This window comes from Diceros bicornis, chromosome 3 (assembly GCF_020826845.1).
Source record: "Diceros bicornis minor isolate mBicDic1 chromosome 3, mDicBic1.mat.cur, whole genome shotgun sequence".
In the NCBI taxonomy this organism is placed as follows: domain Eukaryota; kingdom Metazoa; phylum Chordata; class Mammalia; order Perissodactyla; family Rhinocerotidae; genus Diceros; species Diceros bicornis.
Genome location: NC_080742.1, coordinates 71,362,900 through 71,378,720, shown reverse-complemented (window position 1 = coordinate 71,378,720; position 15,821 = coordinate 71,362,900). Strand labels below are relative to the sequence as shown.

At 34.8% G+C, this 15,821-nt stretch overlaps 1 protein-coding gene across 1 annotated transcript in view; it reads right to left on the bottom strand.

Annotated features, from left to right (window-relative positions):
* CPED1 (cadherin like and PC-esterase domain containing 1) overlaps positions 1 to 15,821 on the bottom strand; it is a 266,766-nt gene that overhangs the window by 139,193 nt on the left and 111,752 nt on the right. Inside the window, exons 8-12 of the mRNA XM_058529011.1 lie at positions 7,489 to 7,631; positions 6,194 to 6,266; positions 4,807 to 4,974; positions 3,462 to 3,566; positions 1,751 to 1,920 (exon numbers count right to left, since the gene is read on the bottom strand). Coding sequence (XP_058384994.1) covers positions 1,751 to 1,920; positions 3,462 to 3,566; positions 4,807 to 4,974; positions 6,194 to 6,266; positions 7,489 to 7,631 — 659 coding nt within the window. The remainder of the gene's footprint in view (positions 1 to 1,750; positions 1,921 to 3,461; positions 3,567 to 4,806; positions 4,975 to 6,193; positions 6,267 to 7,488; positions 7,632 to 15,821) is intronic.

Genomic DNA, 15,821 nt, shown 5'->3' with positions numbered 1-15,821 from the left:
TACCTCATGTCATTCTTCTGAAATAATACATGGTAGGGAGTATAATCCATATTTTACAGATGTGGAAATGGAGTCTCAGAGGGGTCAAAACTTTACCTGCTATAATTAATCAACTCTGAAGTTGGATTTTTGAATCTAAGTCTGTCTGATTTTAAAAAGTCCTGCCGCTTTCTAACTACACTCAACACTGACCACTAGTAAATTCCCTTACTGGAAGGGAACCATTGAGAGTCAGGGTTAAATACAATATTCTGAATTTAAGATAATTCAATTGCTTAACCTTACAACATATGTGGAGCTTGAGAAAAACTTGTCGGGGAACAAACTTTTCAAAGCTTGCATATCTCAAGGGAATTTAGTAAAAGTTAAAAACAGTATTTAAAAAGGCTCCTTGGGGCCACCTGGTGGCGTATTGGTCAAGTTTGCAAGCTCTGCTTTGGTGGCCTGGGGTTTGCAGGTTTGGATCCTGGGCGCGAATCTATACACTGCTCATCAAGCCATGCTGTGGCAGCGTCCCATATACAAAAAAATAGAGGAAGATTGGCACAGATGTTAGCTCAGGGGCAATCTTTCTCGCCAAAAAAAAAACCCAAAAAGTCTCATTGGTCAATCGAGTCTGCTCTTCCTCTGTTGATAATGACGAATGAGAGAGTCTTGGATTACTTGAGTGAGTGCAAAGAACAAACAAAAGGGCATTGAGCTATATTATTTAAAGACCTAATTTTTGAACAAATAAAACCTTCTTTCAGGCTTAATTCTGAGCATTGAGGGAATAAGGCCAAGTTCATAAAGCTGTGGCAATTAAAGTGAGTTCTGACCCTGGGAGATATCCTAAGAATTCTTCAAATACGTGATTATTTGTATTTTTGAATTATAAAAAAATATTTCTTACAGAACTGTTCTCATTTTCTCCTGAGGCAGAAGGAAATGAAGTACAAGTCAATAGAACTGAAGCCATCCTGAGGGGGACTGAAAGAGATACAAGCGATTATGGCACGGCCATTTAGTCTTTCATCTCCCTAGGAGGGTTAGGTTTACTTCTGTTTTCCTGGCAGTAGAAAAGTCCAATATTCCCTTAATTCCATCATATAAAAAAGAAGCAGACAAAACCTGAGGGGCTGCCCATTTTCACCAATGACAGGAGGTGTTAATATGTTCACTGGCCCATTCCCCCTTATTCCCTCATTTCAGCTTCTCATTAGAATAGAAGTGGGAACGGGAGGCCAAGGACCTTTTCTCCCAGCCAAATGTTTCCCACTGAGATCCTACCTTCTTAAAAAAAAACAAAAAGCTCTAATCTTGTGGCAGAGACAGAAAATATTTATAAATTTGGATAGGTTTTACCCAAAATAAAGTCACACCTCAAAAACTAAATAAATACTCAGACCGTCTGTGCTCCACTCTGACTGATGGTTCATCAAACAAATCACACCTAATTCTTTCTGTCTGATGCTCCCGTAATCCAAGGATATATATCAGAGAATGAAACTAGATTGAAACTTTTAATTTTGAACATTACTTTTCGGTGGAGCAAAGTCCTGCTGGTTTGAAAAACTGTTGGACATATTTTTGTTAGTGTTTGAAGACCACTAGAATCATTATGGTTTCAATGCTTTAAAGAAGCTTATTTTCCAGAGCATGAATTTTTGGACACACTTCTTTTTGTTGCTTTCTTTAATGTAGGCAAAGCCTTTTGAAATCAATCTTTAGAGTTTTTGGATTGCACAATTCAAATTTGTGGCTGTCTTACCATTCCAGTGGATGTAGCTGTGCTTTTTTATTCAGGAGCTGAAATTGTTCAGATACATTTAGAAGAGACAAGTATTGAGTCAGAACTGAATCAGGTTTCCCCATAGGATTTGCTGTATCATAAAATTCACGCATCAAAGATTGAATCTCAGGAGTAGTAGATGGGAAGAGCTGAGATGGAATATTCAAAAACAGAATATAAGAATAAGTTATGGAAAATAAATAAAAATGCAGTATTACTAGAAAAGCCTTTATATTTATTCAGATATTTTAAAAATCAGATATTTATTAAAAATCCAATGGTCAGTACCATGATTTAATTTTCTGCGCAGTGGTCAAGGTAAATGCCGCTTTTTATAAGTATTGAACTCATTTTGTTGATGATCATACTTCCAAATGGGGTGAATGGAAATGAATTTCTCCTTCCCACAGGGACGAGAAAACAGCTGAATAACAGTGAGTCAGGCGGCAGGAAGAATGAGGAGAAAGTCTCTTGAGTTATAAGTAAATTATGTCAGCCTGGGAGATATTAATCTTACCAAAACAAAAATCTATTCCTATCCTCTTTCCACTCTGAGAGTCAGGAATTTGGGGTTTGCCCTTTCTCCTGCAAAATGATTCTTCAGTTCTTCTTCATATCGTGCTGAGGGATGTTCTCTACATTCACAATATCTTAAATTGTGAATTTCTGAATGGTAAGGCCAGATCTCTTTGATTATCTTTGTAAAGTATTGAGCCAAACTGTCCTGAACATAATACTTAATATATTTAAATTAATTAAAATGATAATTCACTAATGAAATTATCTTTGGGGCAATAAGTTTACTTTGAACCCTCCAAAATATGGCGGTAAGTTATAAAAACGAGTGTTGGACATTCATTAACTAACTTAGTAAATTGGTTATAACTCATACAAGTAACATATGAATACATAGATTTTTTAAAAGTAAAACATAACTGTTTAATTCAAACAGATTAGTAATAAATTATCAGTGGACTTTTTAAAATGCTATTTTAAAGAGCTGTTTTGTATAAACAAATCTTAGGTGGAAAAATACAAACCATTATAGTTTATCGATATAAGTGGCAGAACTAGAAACAAAGCAAGTACTGAGCATGCACACATATATGTAATAAATTTTCCTTTGATGTTGACCAATAGATTAACAGAACCCACAAAAGTACACAGAAAAGAAAATAAATTCTATTTGTTTTTTTAGGCTGAAACCAGTAAAAAGTTATTATAATTATTTACATTTTCTTTCTTCGAAGTTTTCTATAGAGTTACAACAAATTAAGACTTAGGTAGTTTCCTAAAAATATTGTTGCTATATTCAACAATATTTGATTTTACACAAACAAAAAGGGCATAAAAAGCAGAAGGAAATTTTGGTTATTGTCCCCAAACCAAAAGCAAAACTTCTTTAGAAAAAGTGGACATTTTCCCCCTTAAGAACTGTGAAATCCTGCCAGCTATACTAATCTCATTTCTTTTACCTTTAATAAGTCACATATTATTTGCACTCAAAGTAAAGAATATGGATTCTGCTCATCTTAATACTTAGATCTCTGAAAAGAGGGAAAAAGCTTATGAAGATTTCTATTTCTTAAAGAAATATCTTCATCTAGTTTGAAGTCAAAATTAAGTAGTTTATGGCTGATCTACTATAATCTCAGTAATCAAGAGGAATCAAACATCACTTTTAATTTACCAATTGGAATCGTCCCAAACTCCCAAGTTCCTTTATGAAAGTCATAATTGAGTTAATCTCCTCTAAAGACAGGCATTGATTTAGTTCCTTTTGATAGTTTTCACCCTATAATAGGGGGGGAAAAAAACAACTCAAGCAATTGCTATTAAGTCAAATCATGCTTAGTCCAATTGCCTCCCACTTCATAAACCAATCAAATTTTGAGCTCTATAAATAAATAATTGAGCTAATTAATGCTAAATAACACATAGTAACTTCAATTTGTCACAACAGTGAATGTAAGAGAACTTCATATTTGACAAAGAGGACCTGAATGAAATAGCTCAACAGTGCTTTGGTAGCAAGGTTGGGGAGATGAGTCTGGGAGGGCAGAATGAGTGTGACAGTTTGGGAATGCAGGAAGAATCTTCTTTAGCCCTCAGGGTGCTAGAGATCAGAGAAGCATATTTACACACAAATCTCAGATACGAGACATTACCATTTTGGAGTTTCATAGATTCTAGTAAACAGACACTCCCTATTTATCACATTCATTTTTTCTAATGGATCTCTGAGAGCAGAAGGTGCACCTATTACCATTCTTTCTGGGTCAAGTGGTTCTAATGGTTTTAATGACAACCTACTCACTAAAGAAAGAAAACAAGAATTACGGGAAAAAATCAATAAAATCATAAGGAAACAACAGTCTATGTTATATCTCTTACAAACTTCTCTCTATAGAGCATCAATGTTTGTTTGTGGGGCCTTTCACATTCTGCCCTTCCAAACTTTCCAAATACGGTTTTTAAAACATAAAGATATGTGAAGAATAATACTGTACTTAGTAATCTGTGCAGATTTTTTGAGACGTCAAGAAAACTTGTATTAATACGCCATAAAAATTAACTGATGCTACTCTGAGGGACTACATTCTGATCATCAGCATCTAACCAAAGATATTAACCAGATGTGAACATTAGTATTATAAGTCCAGGTCCTCGATATCCATCTAGAGCACTCACTGCTACTCTAGACTGCCCTCAAAAAGTTCTGGTATCTCTTTTAAAGTATTCAATAACATATAATATGTATTATTCATAATATCCACAAACAGTCCTTCACCATTAGGGACTGCTTTCCTTCATTTTCAACCCACAATTTCATCATAATCAGTCACTCACATACTCAGTTCACATAAAAATAATATTGGTCTTCTGGTCAGAAAAATATTAAGAAGTGTCACATAACTGATACAAATTAATTTCAAATGAATTATCAAGTTGCTTAACTGCACAATAAAGAAAATGGCACTACGTAAAAAAATGACTTGAAAAAAATATTTATCAGTACAAAAATGTGCACTTACTTTAAATACACCTGATCTATAAAGTCTCTGAAATATCTCAGAAAATATGGAAAGCGAAGATTCATTAGAGAAGAGAAAATTGAAAGTGTCTTTTAAAAGGAATTCTTCTGTGTTTTGGTCCTCAAAATCCACATTATCATCATCTTGAAAACGTAAATGCTCGTGCACCTGTGACAGAGTGAAAACACACCAAATGTTTTTCATTGACCTGCTTTTAATGTAGTGGAATCACTTCTAAGACAGGAGTCATTTCCTGTTGGAGTGTAGATCAGCCCTGCCATCTAGTGGTCTTTCTGGAGCTCAACAGGTCTATAAAATCTAAGTGATGTTCTTTTAAACAAGAAAATTAACAGATTATAAAGTCACATCAGTTTGCCTTGAAACTCTATTGTTGAAAAATTTGTGTTCATACAAGATAATATATAATATTTCTGAATAATAAATTTTAAAGAGCATAATATGAACTATTAGGTATGTGTAAAATAATGAATAAATGACAATTAAAAGCTATAGATTCAAAGTTTCAAAATTTTCTGGATATCTTTGAGCTATTCAACTAAATGTCTGAGCCACATACAATGTAATCATTCTCCGTGTATAATAGTCTGAAAACCAGTCAATGCAATAAAGTTCAATTCTGGTTGCACAGAATTTTATTTTATTCGTCTTCCCACCCCATATCCCAAGATATAGCTTTCTATGAACACTAATATTTATGTTAATGTTTATGAACTAATAAACACTAATTCAATGAAGTGTTTTTTTTAATCTTTTTACCACTAAGGGCTATTTTAGATGAAAAATATGTTGGGGGAGATGATTTGAATAAGTTAAATTGATCTGAGACGAAGTAAAAGAATCAGAATGTGCAAAGAACATTTTTAAATTTGTACACACATACTAGAAAAAAACATATATTTCAGAAATTCCTATGGCTTTTAAAATTAAAATATAGGCCAATTTTAAAATATCTATAAGTAAAGAACAAAAGAGTTGCCTTTTTTATAAAGTCATGTGGATCAGCTGGGCAGTCTGCTGTTTTCTGTTACCCAAATTTCTGCTTTTCTGCATTGACACATTCTTAGTTTTACGCCACATTTATTTCATAAACAGTGTTTGAACTATAGAAACATCTATGCTTGTTCTATAGGGATATATAAAATGAGGATTGGAACTCAAATCATAGATTCTCCACATGGTAGTTAATTCTCTGAACCATCATAAATATAAGCCTGTAGTGACTTAGATGCAAGTTGCTATTTACTGATTGGTTACTATGAATGAAAACAACACACACACACACACACACACACACACACACACACACACACACACACAGATCTTTCATCAAAGGTGGAAGCTCATGTGAGGCCTTTGACATACTCACTTGGAGCACTACAGGGTACCTGAAATTGCCATAACCAATATCAAAAGTTAAAAGTTGAAAACATAATCTGCATCTGAAATAAAAACACAAGGTAACATAAAAATGTATTCTATTTGCTACATTTATTCTTTTATTTGGCATTATATTATTAATAATTACTATAGTTAAATTTCAAGGTCTATCCTAATTAAAAAGAGCAGTGGATTGGATAATCTAAAATTCCGTATAATTTATCTTTGGATTTAGAGTCTGTTCTGTTCCTTATGGAAAATACAAATATATTTAAAGCATTCATAAAACATTAAACTAAACAATGAAGTTGCTCCATGAAAACAGAAATATAGGGAAGGAAACTCTCCTACTCCTACAGACTAGGCATTCTTATTCACATATAAAGCAAGATAAAGCTTGAGTCACCTCCCTTTTTTTTTGACATACTAGATTTAACATTTCCCTAGAAAAAGAGCATTAAATTATATTCAAGTAAACCAAGATATGGAGATAAGAGTTATTGAATTTTGCTAATAAAGGTCTATAAGTGAAAATACATCTAGTCAGTGCAAAGTCTGTATGATAGAAATAGCTGAGCTTCAAAGGGAGTTCAATTAAAAAATTAAATAACTGTGCTTTATTTCTTGCCACCACTACTTAAATACCAGCAAGTTTGTGACATGCTCTGAAGTTTTAGGATCTGTGAATTAGAAAGTACGTTTAGAAGTTCATATTTGTATTTTGTTGTTATTAGTGCTGTCCAGTAGATTCCAAATGCTAGTAACCAGTCAATTCTGACTCCTAGCAACCCTGTATACAGCAGAGCGGAGCCCTGCCCAGTCTTTTTGCGCCATCCTCTCACCTTCCGGTGCTATATCAGACAAGGCTCTGCTGCTATTCATAGGGTTTTCATGGTCAATTTTTTCCGGAGTGGACGGCCAGGTCCTTCTTCCTAGTCTGCCTTATTCTGGAAGCTCAGATCCGATGAAACCTACGGGTGACCCTGCTGGTATCTGAAATCCTGGTGGCACAGCTTTTAGCTTCATGGCAACACACAGCCGCCACTGTGTGACAACTGACAGGTGGGTGGTGTGGTTCCTTGACTGGGAAAAGAACTGGGTCGCGGCGATGAGAGCACCGAATCTTAACCACTAGACCAGGGCTGTCTTCATATTTGTATACTGACATAAAATTTTCCACGTAGCACTTACTTGTAATAATTAAGATATATTTTCACTAACAATCAATTTTTAGAAGGTAGATTTTTTCTTCTTTTCTTTTTTAACATTAAAAGTCGTTTTTACCTATTGAAGACCTTTGGTCCCAGAGTAGATGTTTCACTGAATACCTCAGCCGCTAGCAGGAGTTTGCTAATTGCTTCCTTCATATTCTCAAAAGCCTGAAGAGGTGAACTGGCTCTCAGGAATGTCTCAAAAAATGTTTGCAGCTGTGAACAAAGTAAAGGATTCATTTGTTGAAACAATAATTTCAATTTGTCTCTCTCTCATTTCCAAGGGGACCACTTAGAAGGACTCCTTTTAGGCTATCTCTCCTTGTCACACTAAGAAAAAACTCCTTAAATAGGAAAGTTTGACATTCTAAGACTTCTATGTATTGTATATATTATATATGCATATATACAATATATTGAAAGAGTATATAATATACTGAAAGTATATTATATAATGAACATATATTATAAATAAAATATAATATGTATATATTATATACATTTAGAAATATTTTATAACCTTTTAATTAAATATGGGGTGCCACTATATCTTGTAATTTCAATTACTTTAGAGATGCTTACTCCATTTTTTTCCTCCTTTCACGGCATCTAATCATGGAAAGTGAAGTGGAACTGTAACAAGGCTAGTGATCAGAACTCTCAAGTTTAATTTGTGACTCTGCTAACTAAGTGAACTTGGACTCACAACTCACTTCGAATTTTTGTATCCTCTTTAAATGGGTTAACATCTACCAACAAGAGAGCTGTGAAGACAAATTAGAAGAAAATGTATTTGAAAGCCACTGTAAAGAATAAAATTCAAATCTAAGCTTTTTATTATCACTTTTCTGCATACATCAGAACAAAAATAACTACATTCAAGTTGCTTCTTCTTTATGGTATTTTGATGTGGGAGATCTAGCCAACCGGAGAAGAATCTAAGAGAATCTCAGAGTCCTCCTAACATTTTAATTTCAGGTTTCATGTGGATAGCGAGGATGGGGCAGTATTACAAAAGGGGGAATGATACTCAGATTTATGTCTTCTTAGAAACTCTGTAGTTGGTGTCACAAATAGCTATTTTTATTCACTTAAATTTTAAAACAATCACAACAACAAAACTACTTCTTGACAATGCTTAACAGCAAAATTCAAGTCAAAAATTTTAAAAAGTATAAAACAAATCTCAGATTGATTCATAGACTTTCTCTGGATAAATGTACTCTTTCAAAGATAAAGAACAAAAAATATTTTTTGAAGAAACATGCTGCAGGTCTCTATTAATGTTTTTGGAAGAACAGACTAAATTTATCTGAATTGCATAAGACTGTAAAGTGAAAAACTTTTGTTGGTATGATAATGAAGGACAGATATTGGCACAAATCACCTGGGGGAAATGGTAAATGTGTCTTTAAAATACACAAGCAAAATTCCCCCAAGAGAAACAATACTGACTTCATAGACTTTTAACAGCTGGAAAACAGAAACCTAATGAGATGTACACTTTAAGACCTTATGAACACATCATTAGCATTTGGCAATTGAGATGTTTTTCCATTTCTAAGGACTAAGGAAAACAAACGTAATAATTGTATGATCAAAAGAAAACAAATTAATGCTAACACTAAAAATGTTAACACCCTTGAGTCAAAATAGAGTAACATTATGTTGGCCCAAATAAAAGTAACTCATCATATTTCACTCGGTTCACCATATCATGTAGAAAGGATTATCGATGATATTATTGCATTTTTCCATTTTAATGTTTCCTGAATATCACAGAAGTCAAGATTAATAATTTAAGAAAGTTGGAAGTTTGTATAGCATATAAGATATGTAAGATTGGTTATCAGAGTATAGACTATATTCTCCATGGTGAAAAATAATTAACAAATTAATGCCATAGGGTTGTATTTATTCTTCTTACTATGGAAATGATTATTTCTTAATTTCTGACTGTAACAATGAGCAGTGAATATGGGCTGCCAGTACATCAATTCAGTCCCAGGCAATTGATCTTTTAGTGAGAATTTTACCATATGGAAAGCTCTGTGCTGTGGGCTTTTGCAGACAAGGTACATAGCACAGTGGTAACCCTGTAAACTCTAGAAGCAAAATGTCCTAGGCTTTATGCCTGTAACTATTAAATTGTTAGACCCTGTGGGATTAATAACAGCATCTACTTTATAGAGGTATTGCTAGGATTAAATGAGAGAATGTAGATAAGGTATGCCACCATCCGGCACATGTCAATGCTCAGACATGTTAGTTCCTTTTGTTAATCAAAACAAGACAAGTCTACAGCCCTTGAAAGGAGATTTCAATTAAAGTGGTTGTTGAACCCAGATTCTCATAATGCAATGCATGATGTGGAAAATCAAAACTTTGCCCTGGGATTCAAACATTTGTGACATAAACCAAGAAAAGACATTCTAAAAATAAATGATAAACCTTTCAATAAAAATGTTTTAAAAGGAGAGAATAAAGAGGTAAGGTGGTTAAACGGATCCCTCCAGTGCTGTGCCTCGCAACAGAAGTGAAAGAGTGGGACAGGAGGACCCAGGCTTTTAACAGGCCTTTCTCCCATGTCCCTCAGAACTCAGCCTGCTAAGAGAGGGACTAACCTCAACCAACAATCATGAAAACAGGGGAATCTGAACACAGCTCCTTCAAGAACAGAAGTGTGAAGAGCGGAGAGAGAAATGACACTCAATAAGCGCGGTTCCAATTTCATTTAAATTTGTATTAGCTCCTTTCCCAATTTTTGTTTCTATCTGCATTTCCTTGTATCTCATTGCATGTATTTCAATTTATTTAAGCCCTTCAATTCAAAGAAAACTCTAGATGAGTGACCTTTTCTATTTAGTTTGTTTGGTACAGTGGCAAGCAAACTACATATGCCGGAAATGAAAGTAGAATCATGCATATGCTTAACAGGTATTTTTTAAAAATCATCAACTTTCAATAAGTTGCCCACAGGGGGCACAATACTTCTATTAGGTCTTGTAACTAATCCACGTAGGCTAAGAGGAAGACTTCTTTGAGTGTCTGGTTGTATTGTAACTTGTAACACTAATTGTACTTCCTTGGTCAAATTACTTGAGTTCTGTACATCTGGTGTGCTCAGATGTAGAAAGAGAGACCTGTGCCCAATGATTTCATCAGACAACGTCAAATCTGAAATTATTTGACACTAATTCCATTCAAGGTCATTAAAACCTGAAAAATACATTTTACCCAGTAGCTTTCTTAACTCAAGCACAAATACCTGAAGGAGCACCTTCACCTTTGTTGATAATCTAAAACACTCAAGCCATGAACTCAAATATCAAGGAGACACCTCCCTCTCTAGATCACGACTTTTAATCAATGTTGTTGAGTTATATAAATATGAGAATATAAGATCCCAAGGAAATCTGTGCCTTGGCAGTGAGGTCAAAATGAATAAAAGAACATCTTAAAACTTTTAACATGACATAAAACTATTTTATGAACTATGAATTTTCCTCTTTCAGTGTAAAAATGAAATACAAACTTAGTGCAAAATAAATTATATAGAAATGACCTTGTAAGATCATGGTTGAAAACCAGGCAGTTAAAGCATCACCATTTGTTTGTACTTATGTAAAATTCAAGCTATAAGCCAGTGAGGTATTTATAATTTTTACATCTATCCATTCAAGCGACTTATTGAAATATACATAGATGGATCAGAATTATCAGTGAAAAATGGAAGGACAAGAGGAACAGAGGATCAACTTGAAAATATTTGTAGGAAAACGTCAGTTATGTCTTTGACGTCTTAAAATACTTCTAAGGCGCCCTTGTATCCACCCCATTCCCCCATCCCACTTCTCAAGCCCCTCCCATGTAAATTCTGGGCTTCAACTAATGAAATCCCTTCACCCTCCCAATAAATCCTTAAATAATAAATCTTTGGACAAATTGCTCTCAATGGCAACACGTGTCATTCTGTGTTAAGCTTGCTGACTTTCTTGTCTGCTCTCACCACTAGACTGTGAGATCTTTTAGGGTAGAAACTGCACCATTTCATCTTTGGGTGGCCAGTACCTAACTCTGAGTAGGCATTGAGTAAATATTGTTGAATAAATAAACGTAAGCATAACATTAGAGAAAGCACAGAGACTTTGAGAAGAGAAATAGTTTACCGGAGCTTCTGGATAACATAATTTTTCTCCTTAGGACGACATGTTTATCTCTTGCTTCCATCTTGTGAGAGAGGGAGGATATGTATTTTTCTGGTAACTTGTAATAAAACCTTTAAAAATAGAAGCTTATAGCTGTTCAAGAGAATTTTTGAGATAAGAAAATTTAATCTGAGTTAAAACAAATAATGAAAGATCAACCAATATTAGAGTTTTTAAAAAAGTCATATTCTTGACTAACTGAGAAACTATAGTAGAATACTGATATTTCAATAATTTGAACTTTGAGTAGTGTTTAATAGCATCATACCTTACTAAAGTTTAATGGTATTTCTCTCAATATTATTTTATGAGAGAGAAATTTTCACCTTCTCATAATATTGGTACTTAAAATATTATTTTAAAATAATATTTTAAATAATATTAAAATAAAGTTTTGCACCAACAAGCATATGAAAAGATGCTCAATATCACTAATCATTAAGGAAATGCAAATCAAAACCACAGTGAGATATCACCTCACACCCATTAGGATGGCTATATTAAAAAAAAAACCTATGATATTAAGTGTCAGCGGGAATGTGAAGAAATCAGAACTCTTGGACACTGTTGCTGGGAATGTTAAATGGTGCAGCCACTACGCAAAACAGTACAGAGGTTCCTCAAAAAATCAAAACTAGAATTACTGTATGATCCAGTAATTCAACTTCTGGTACATAGCCAAAAGAATTTAAAACATGGTCTTGAAAAGATATTTGCACACCCACGTTCATAGCAGCATTAGTCACAATAGCGAAAAGATGGAAGCAATTCAAGTATCCGTCAATGGATGAATGGATAAACAAGATGTGGTCTCTACATACAATGGAATACTCTTCAGCCTTAGAAAGGAAGGACATCTGACACATACTACAACGTGGATGAACCTTGAGGATGCTATGCTAGGTGAAACAATCCAGTCACAAAAGACACTGTATGATTCCACTTACATGAGGTATCTAGAATTCATAGAAACAAAAAATAGAATGGTGGTTGCCAGTGGCTGGGGGGAGGCGGAGGTGCAGAGTTATTCTTTAACGGGTATATTATTTCAGTTTTGCAAAAAGTTCTGGAGATTGGTTGCACAATGTAAATATATTTAATACTACCGTACACTTAAAATTGTACACTTAAAAATGGTTAAGATGCGGGGCCAGCCCGGTGGCACAGCGGTTAAGTGCGCACACTCCACTTTGCGGCCCGGGGTTCGCGGGTTCGGATCCCAGGCGCCGACGCACTGCTCGTCAAGCCATGCTGCGGCAGCGTTCCATATAGAGTAGAGGAAGATGGGCGCATATGTTAGCCCAGGGCCAGTCTTCCTCGGGAAAGGAGGAGGATTAGCATCAGATTTTAGCTCAGGGCTGATCTTTCTCACAAAAAAAAAAAATAAATAGGTTAAGATGGTCAATTTTATGTTACATATATATTACCACAATTTAAAAATTTTTAAAGTAATTTTGCAGTTTTTACAGCCTCACTCCCTCCAACAATCATATTTAAACACTTGCTAATTCTAAATCACCCAAGTCCAAAAGAGCACTTCTTTAATGGTTAGCAATTTTGCAAAAGAAACAAAACAAAAACTAACCCCACCCTTGCTTCATTTCTCAGTTCCTGCAAATAGCAGAAATCTCCGTCTCTACTCCATCTCCTCTTAGTCACTGTTGTATCCATAAACACTCTTGTATCCTTGAATTTTTTATTCATTTGTTTAGGATGAGAAATATCACATGGCAAGCTTGAATGCTGATAGGAACGATCCAGAAGAGAGGGCAAATTAATGATGGAACACAAAGTCTAGGGGATGATCATCTCAAGTTATAGTCACTGTTCAAAAGGAAATATCACTTAAGAGCTCAGACCTAATTTCATCCCTGGGTAGAACTAAGGCACTCAATTGAATATATGAACTCCAAGATTCTATGTTCTTTGATCAAACTAAAAGGGAAATAAGTATGCATTCAAATCTACCTATTTTTAATACAGTAGGAATTTAAGTCTATTGTTCTTGATTGAAATTATTATTCTGCCTTTTACAGACTCAATTGGGAACTCTCTGTCTGACTCTGACCTAACCAGTCTCTCTCTCAGGCACTTGCTGAACTCTAAAAACGTCTCTGAAGGAATCTGAATATCTCAGAATTTTATCCCAATGTAATACATTTTATATGAAAGTCTTTTTTTGATCATCCTATAATTCTCAATATGAAAAGTGTTTATAAATTTAAATTTTTAAAATTTCAGTTACCACATGGCTGTAAGTTTAAAAATAATTTTTCTTCTAAAAACAGTTACGGTGACAGTTATCAGATGTATACAACCGGTCAGAAGAATAGAACTATAGGGGCTGGCCCTGTGGCTTAGCGGTTGGGTGTGCGCACTCCGCTACTGGCGGCCCGCGTTCCGATCCCCGGCGCGCACGGACGCACGGCTTCTCCGGCCATGCTGAGGCCACGTCCCACATACAGCAACTAGAAGGATGTGCGACTATGACATACAACTATCTACTGCGGCTTTGGGGAAAAAAAAAAAGGAGGAGGATTGGCAATAGATGTTAGCTCAGAGCCAGTCTTCCTCAGCAAAAAGAGGAGGATTGGCATGGATGTTAGCTCAGGGCTGATCTGCCTCACAAAAAAAAAAAAAAAAAAAGAACAATAGAACTATATTACAAATTTTATTAAATAATTTCTAAAATAAAAATGTAAAGTTGTGTTGGAAATGCACCTCTTAAATGGATATGATTTCTTTTTATTCTATTAGCTCATATATCCATTGAGAGAATATTATTTATTGCTAGAATGAGAAGGGTTCAGCATCCGTATTAATATTATTTTTAATGTAAGCATGGAGAAAATTTGTTCACATAAATACATAGATGTGGATGGAAGAGTTGAGTTATAGCAACATGACTTAATTCTTTGAACTCCCTCCAAGTTATATGAAAAAAACCACATAGTGATTTATCATGAAATATTTAATTTTGTTAAAAACTGAAAACAACCTGAGTTGTGAAGGATTTGTTACGTAGTGTTACGTAGTGTTTATTACGTAATCACTATTACGTCCTTTCCTTTATCTAACCAACACCATATTTACACTTGTCTGTTTTTGTTTTGGAGGGCACTTTTTTTGCAGGATATTTTCACCCTGGAGCAATCATTATCATCATATTAGGGATAGATGAGATCTAGGCCTCTTTTAAAGAGCAGAAGGGTGTCTGTGAAAGGGATGGGGAAAAAAGATTGTCTTGAAACTAACCATGTGCCTTGGAGCCCCATGGAGAGTCTTCACGGATCCCCAGGGGCACACAGCATTGCCATTGAGGATCACAGCTGTGGATGTGTCTGGCCCAGAGGAACACATCTGCTGCACATCAGTGGCCTGGGGCAGTAGATGAAGTGCTAGTGAGCATTCTGGACCCTAGGGAGAAGTCTCCTTTGTGTTTTAAAGGGGTATGATTTAGGAAAAAAGTCACATATTTAAAAATAGAAGAAGAAAAGGAAAAAAGAGAAAGGGAGAAAAATGACTAAATTACAAACCTAAGTACTGACGTAATTTTTTATTTAGTGCACATGTGGTATTCAAATATAATTCTATGTTGTATTTAATAATAATCACTAATCTTAGCCAAGCTGACACCATGTGCCAGACTGTGCATTTCTCATGCACTGTTCTGTTTATATTCGTAGCAATGCTATGAGGTTGATACTCATTATCTCCATTTTATTCATGAAAAAACTGAGGTTGAGAATGCAAATAATTTGCCTAAGGTTATATAGCCAGGAGGTAACCAATATGGATGTTGAAGCCAGTCTGCTTGGCTGCAAAGCCCCAGCATTACTTCTGCCATTGTGGCTTTGATTGTATTAGATTTAGGAGTGTGGATGGACCCTGCAATACAGACGAACGAATCATCTGTGCTTTTACTTTCACGGAAAATGTGTTTGAAACTGTCACAATTCTCAAGCACGTAGCCTTACACTCACACATCTAAAATAGCAATTTAACAACTTGAGCATTTGTGTAGCCTAATTACCTTTTGGAGAAACTAAGAATATTTCTTTGTAACTTAAATCAAATTGACTGGATCAAGAACAATTTCATGTTAAGTCAAGTGATTTAAGAACATAAATATTCTCATCATTTGTTTTAGCTCATTGAAAATTGGCTTGCTTTAGGGTAAACCATGAAAAAACTGAAT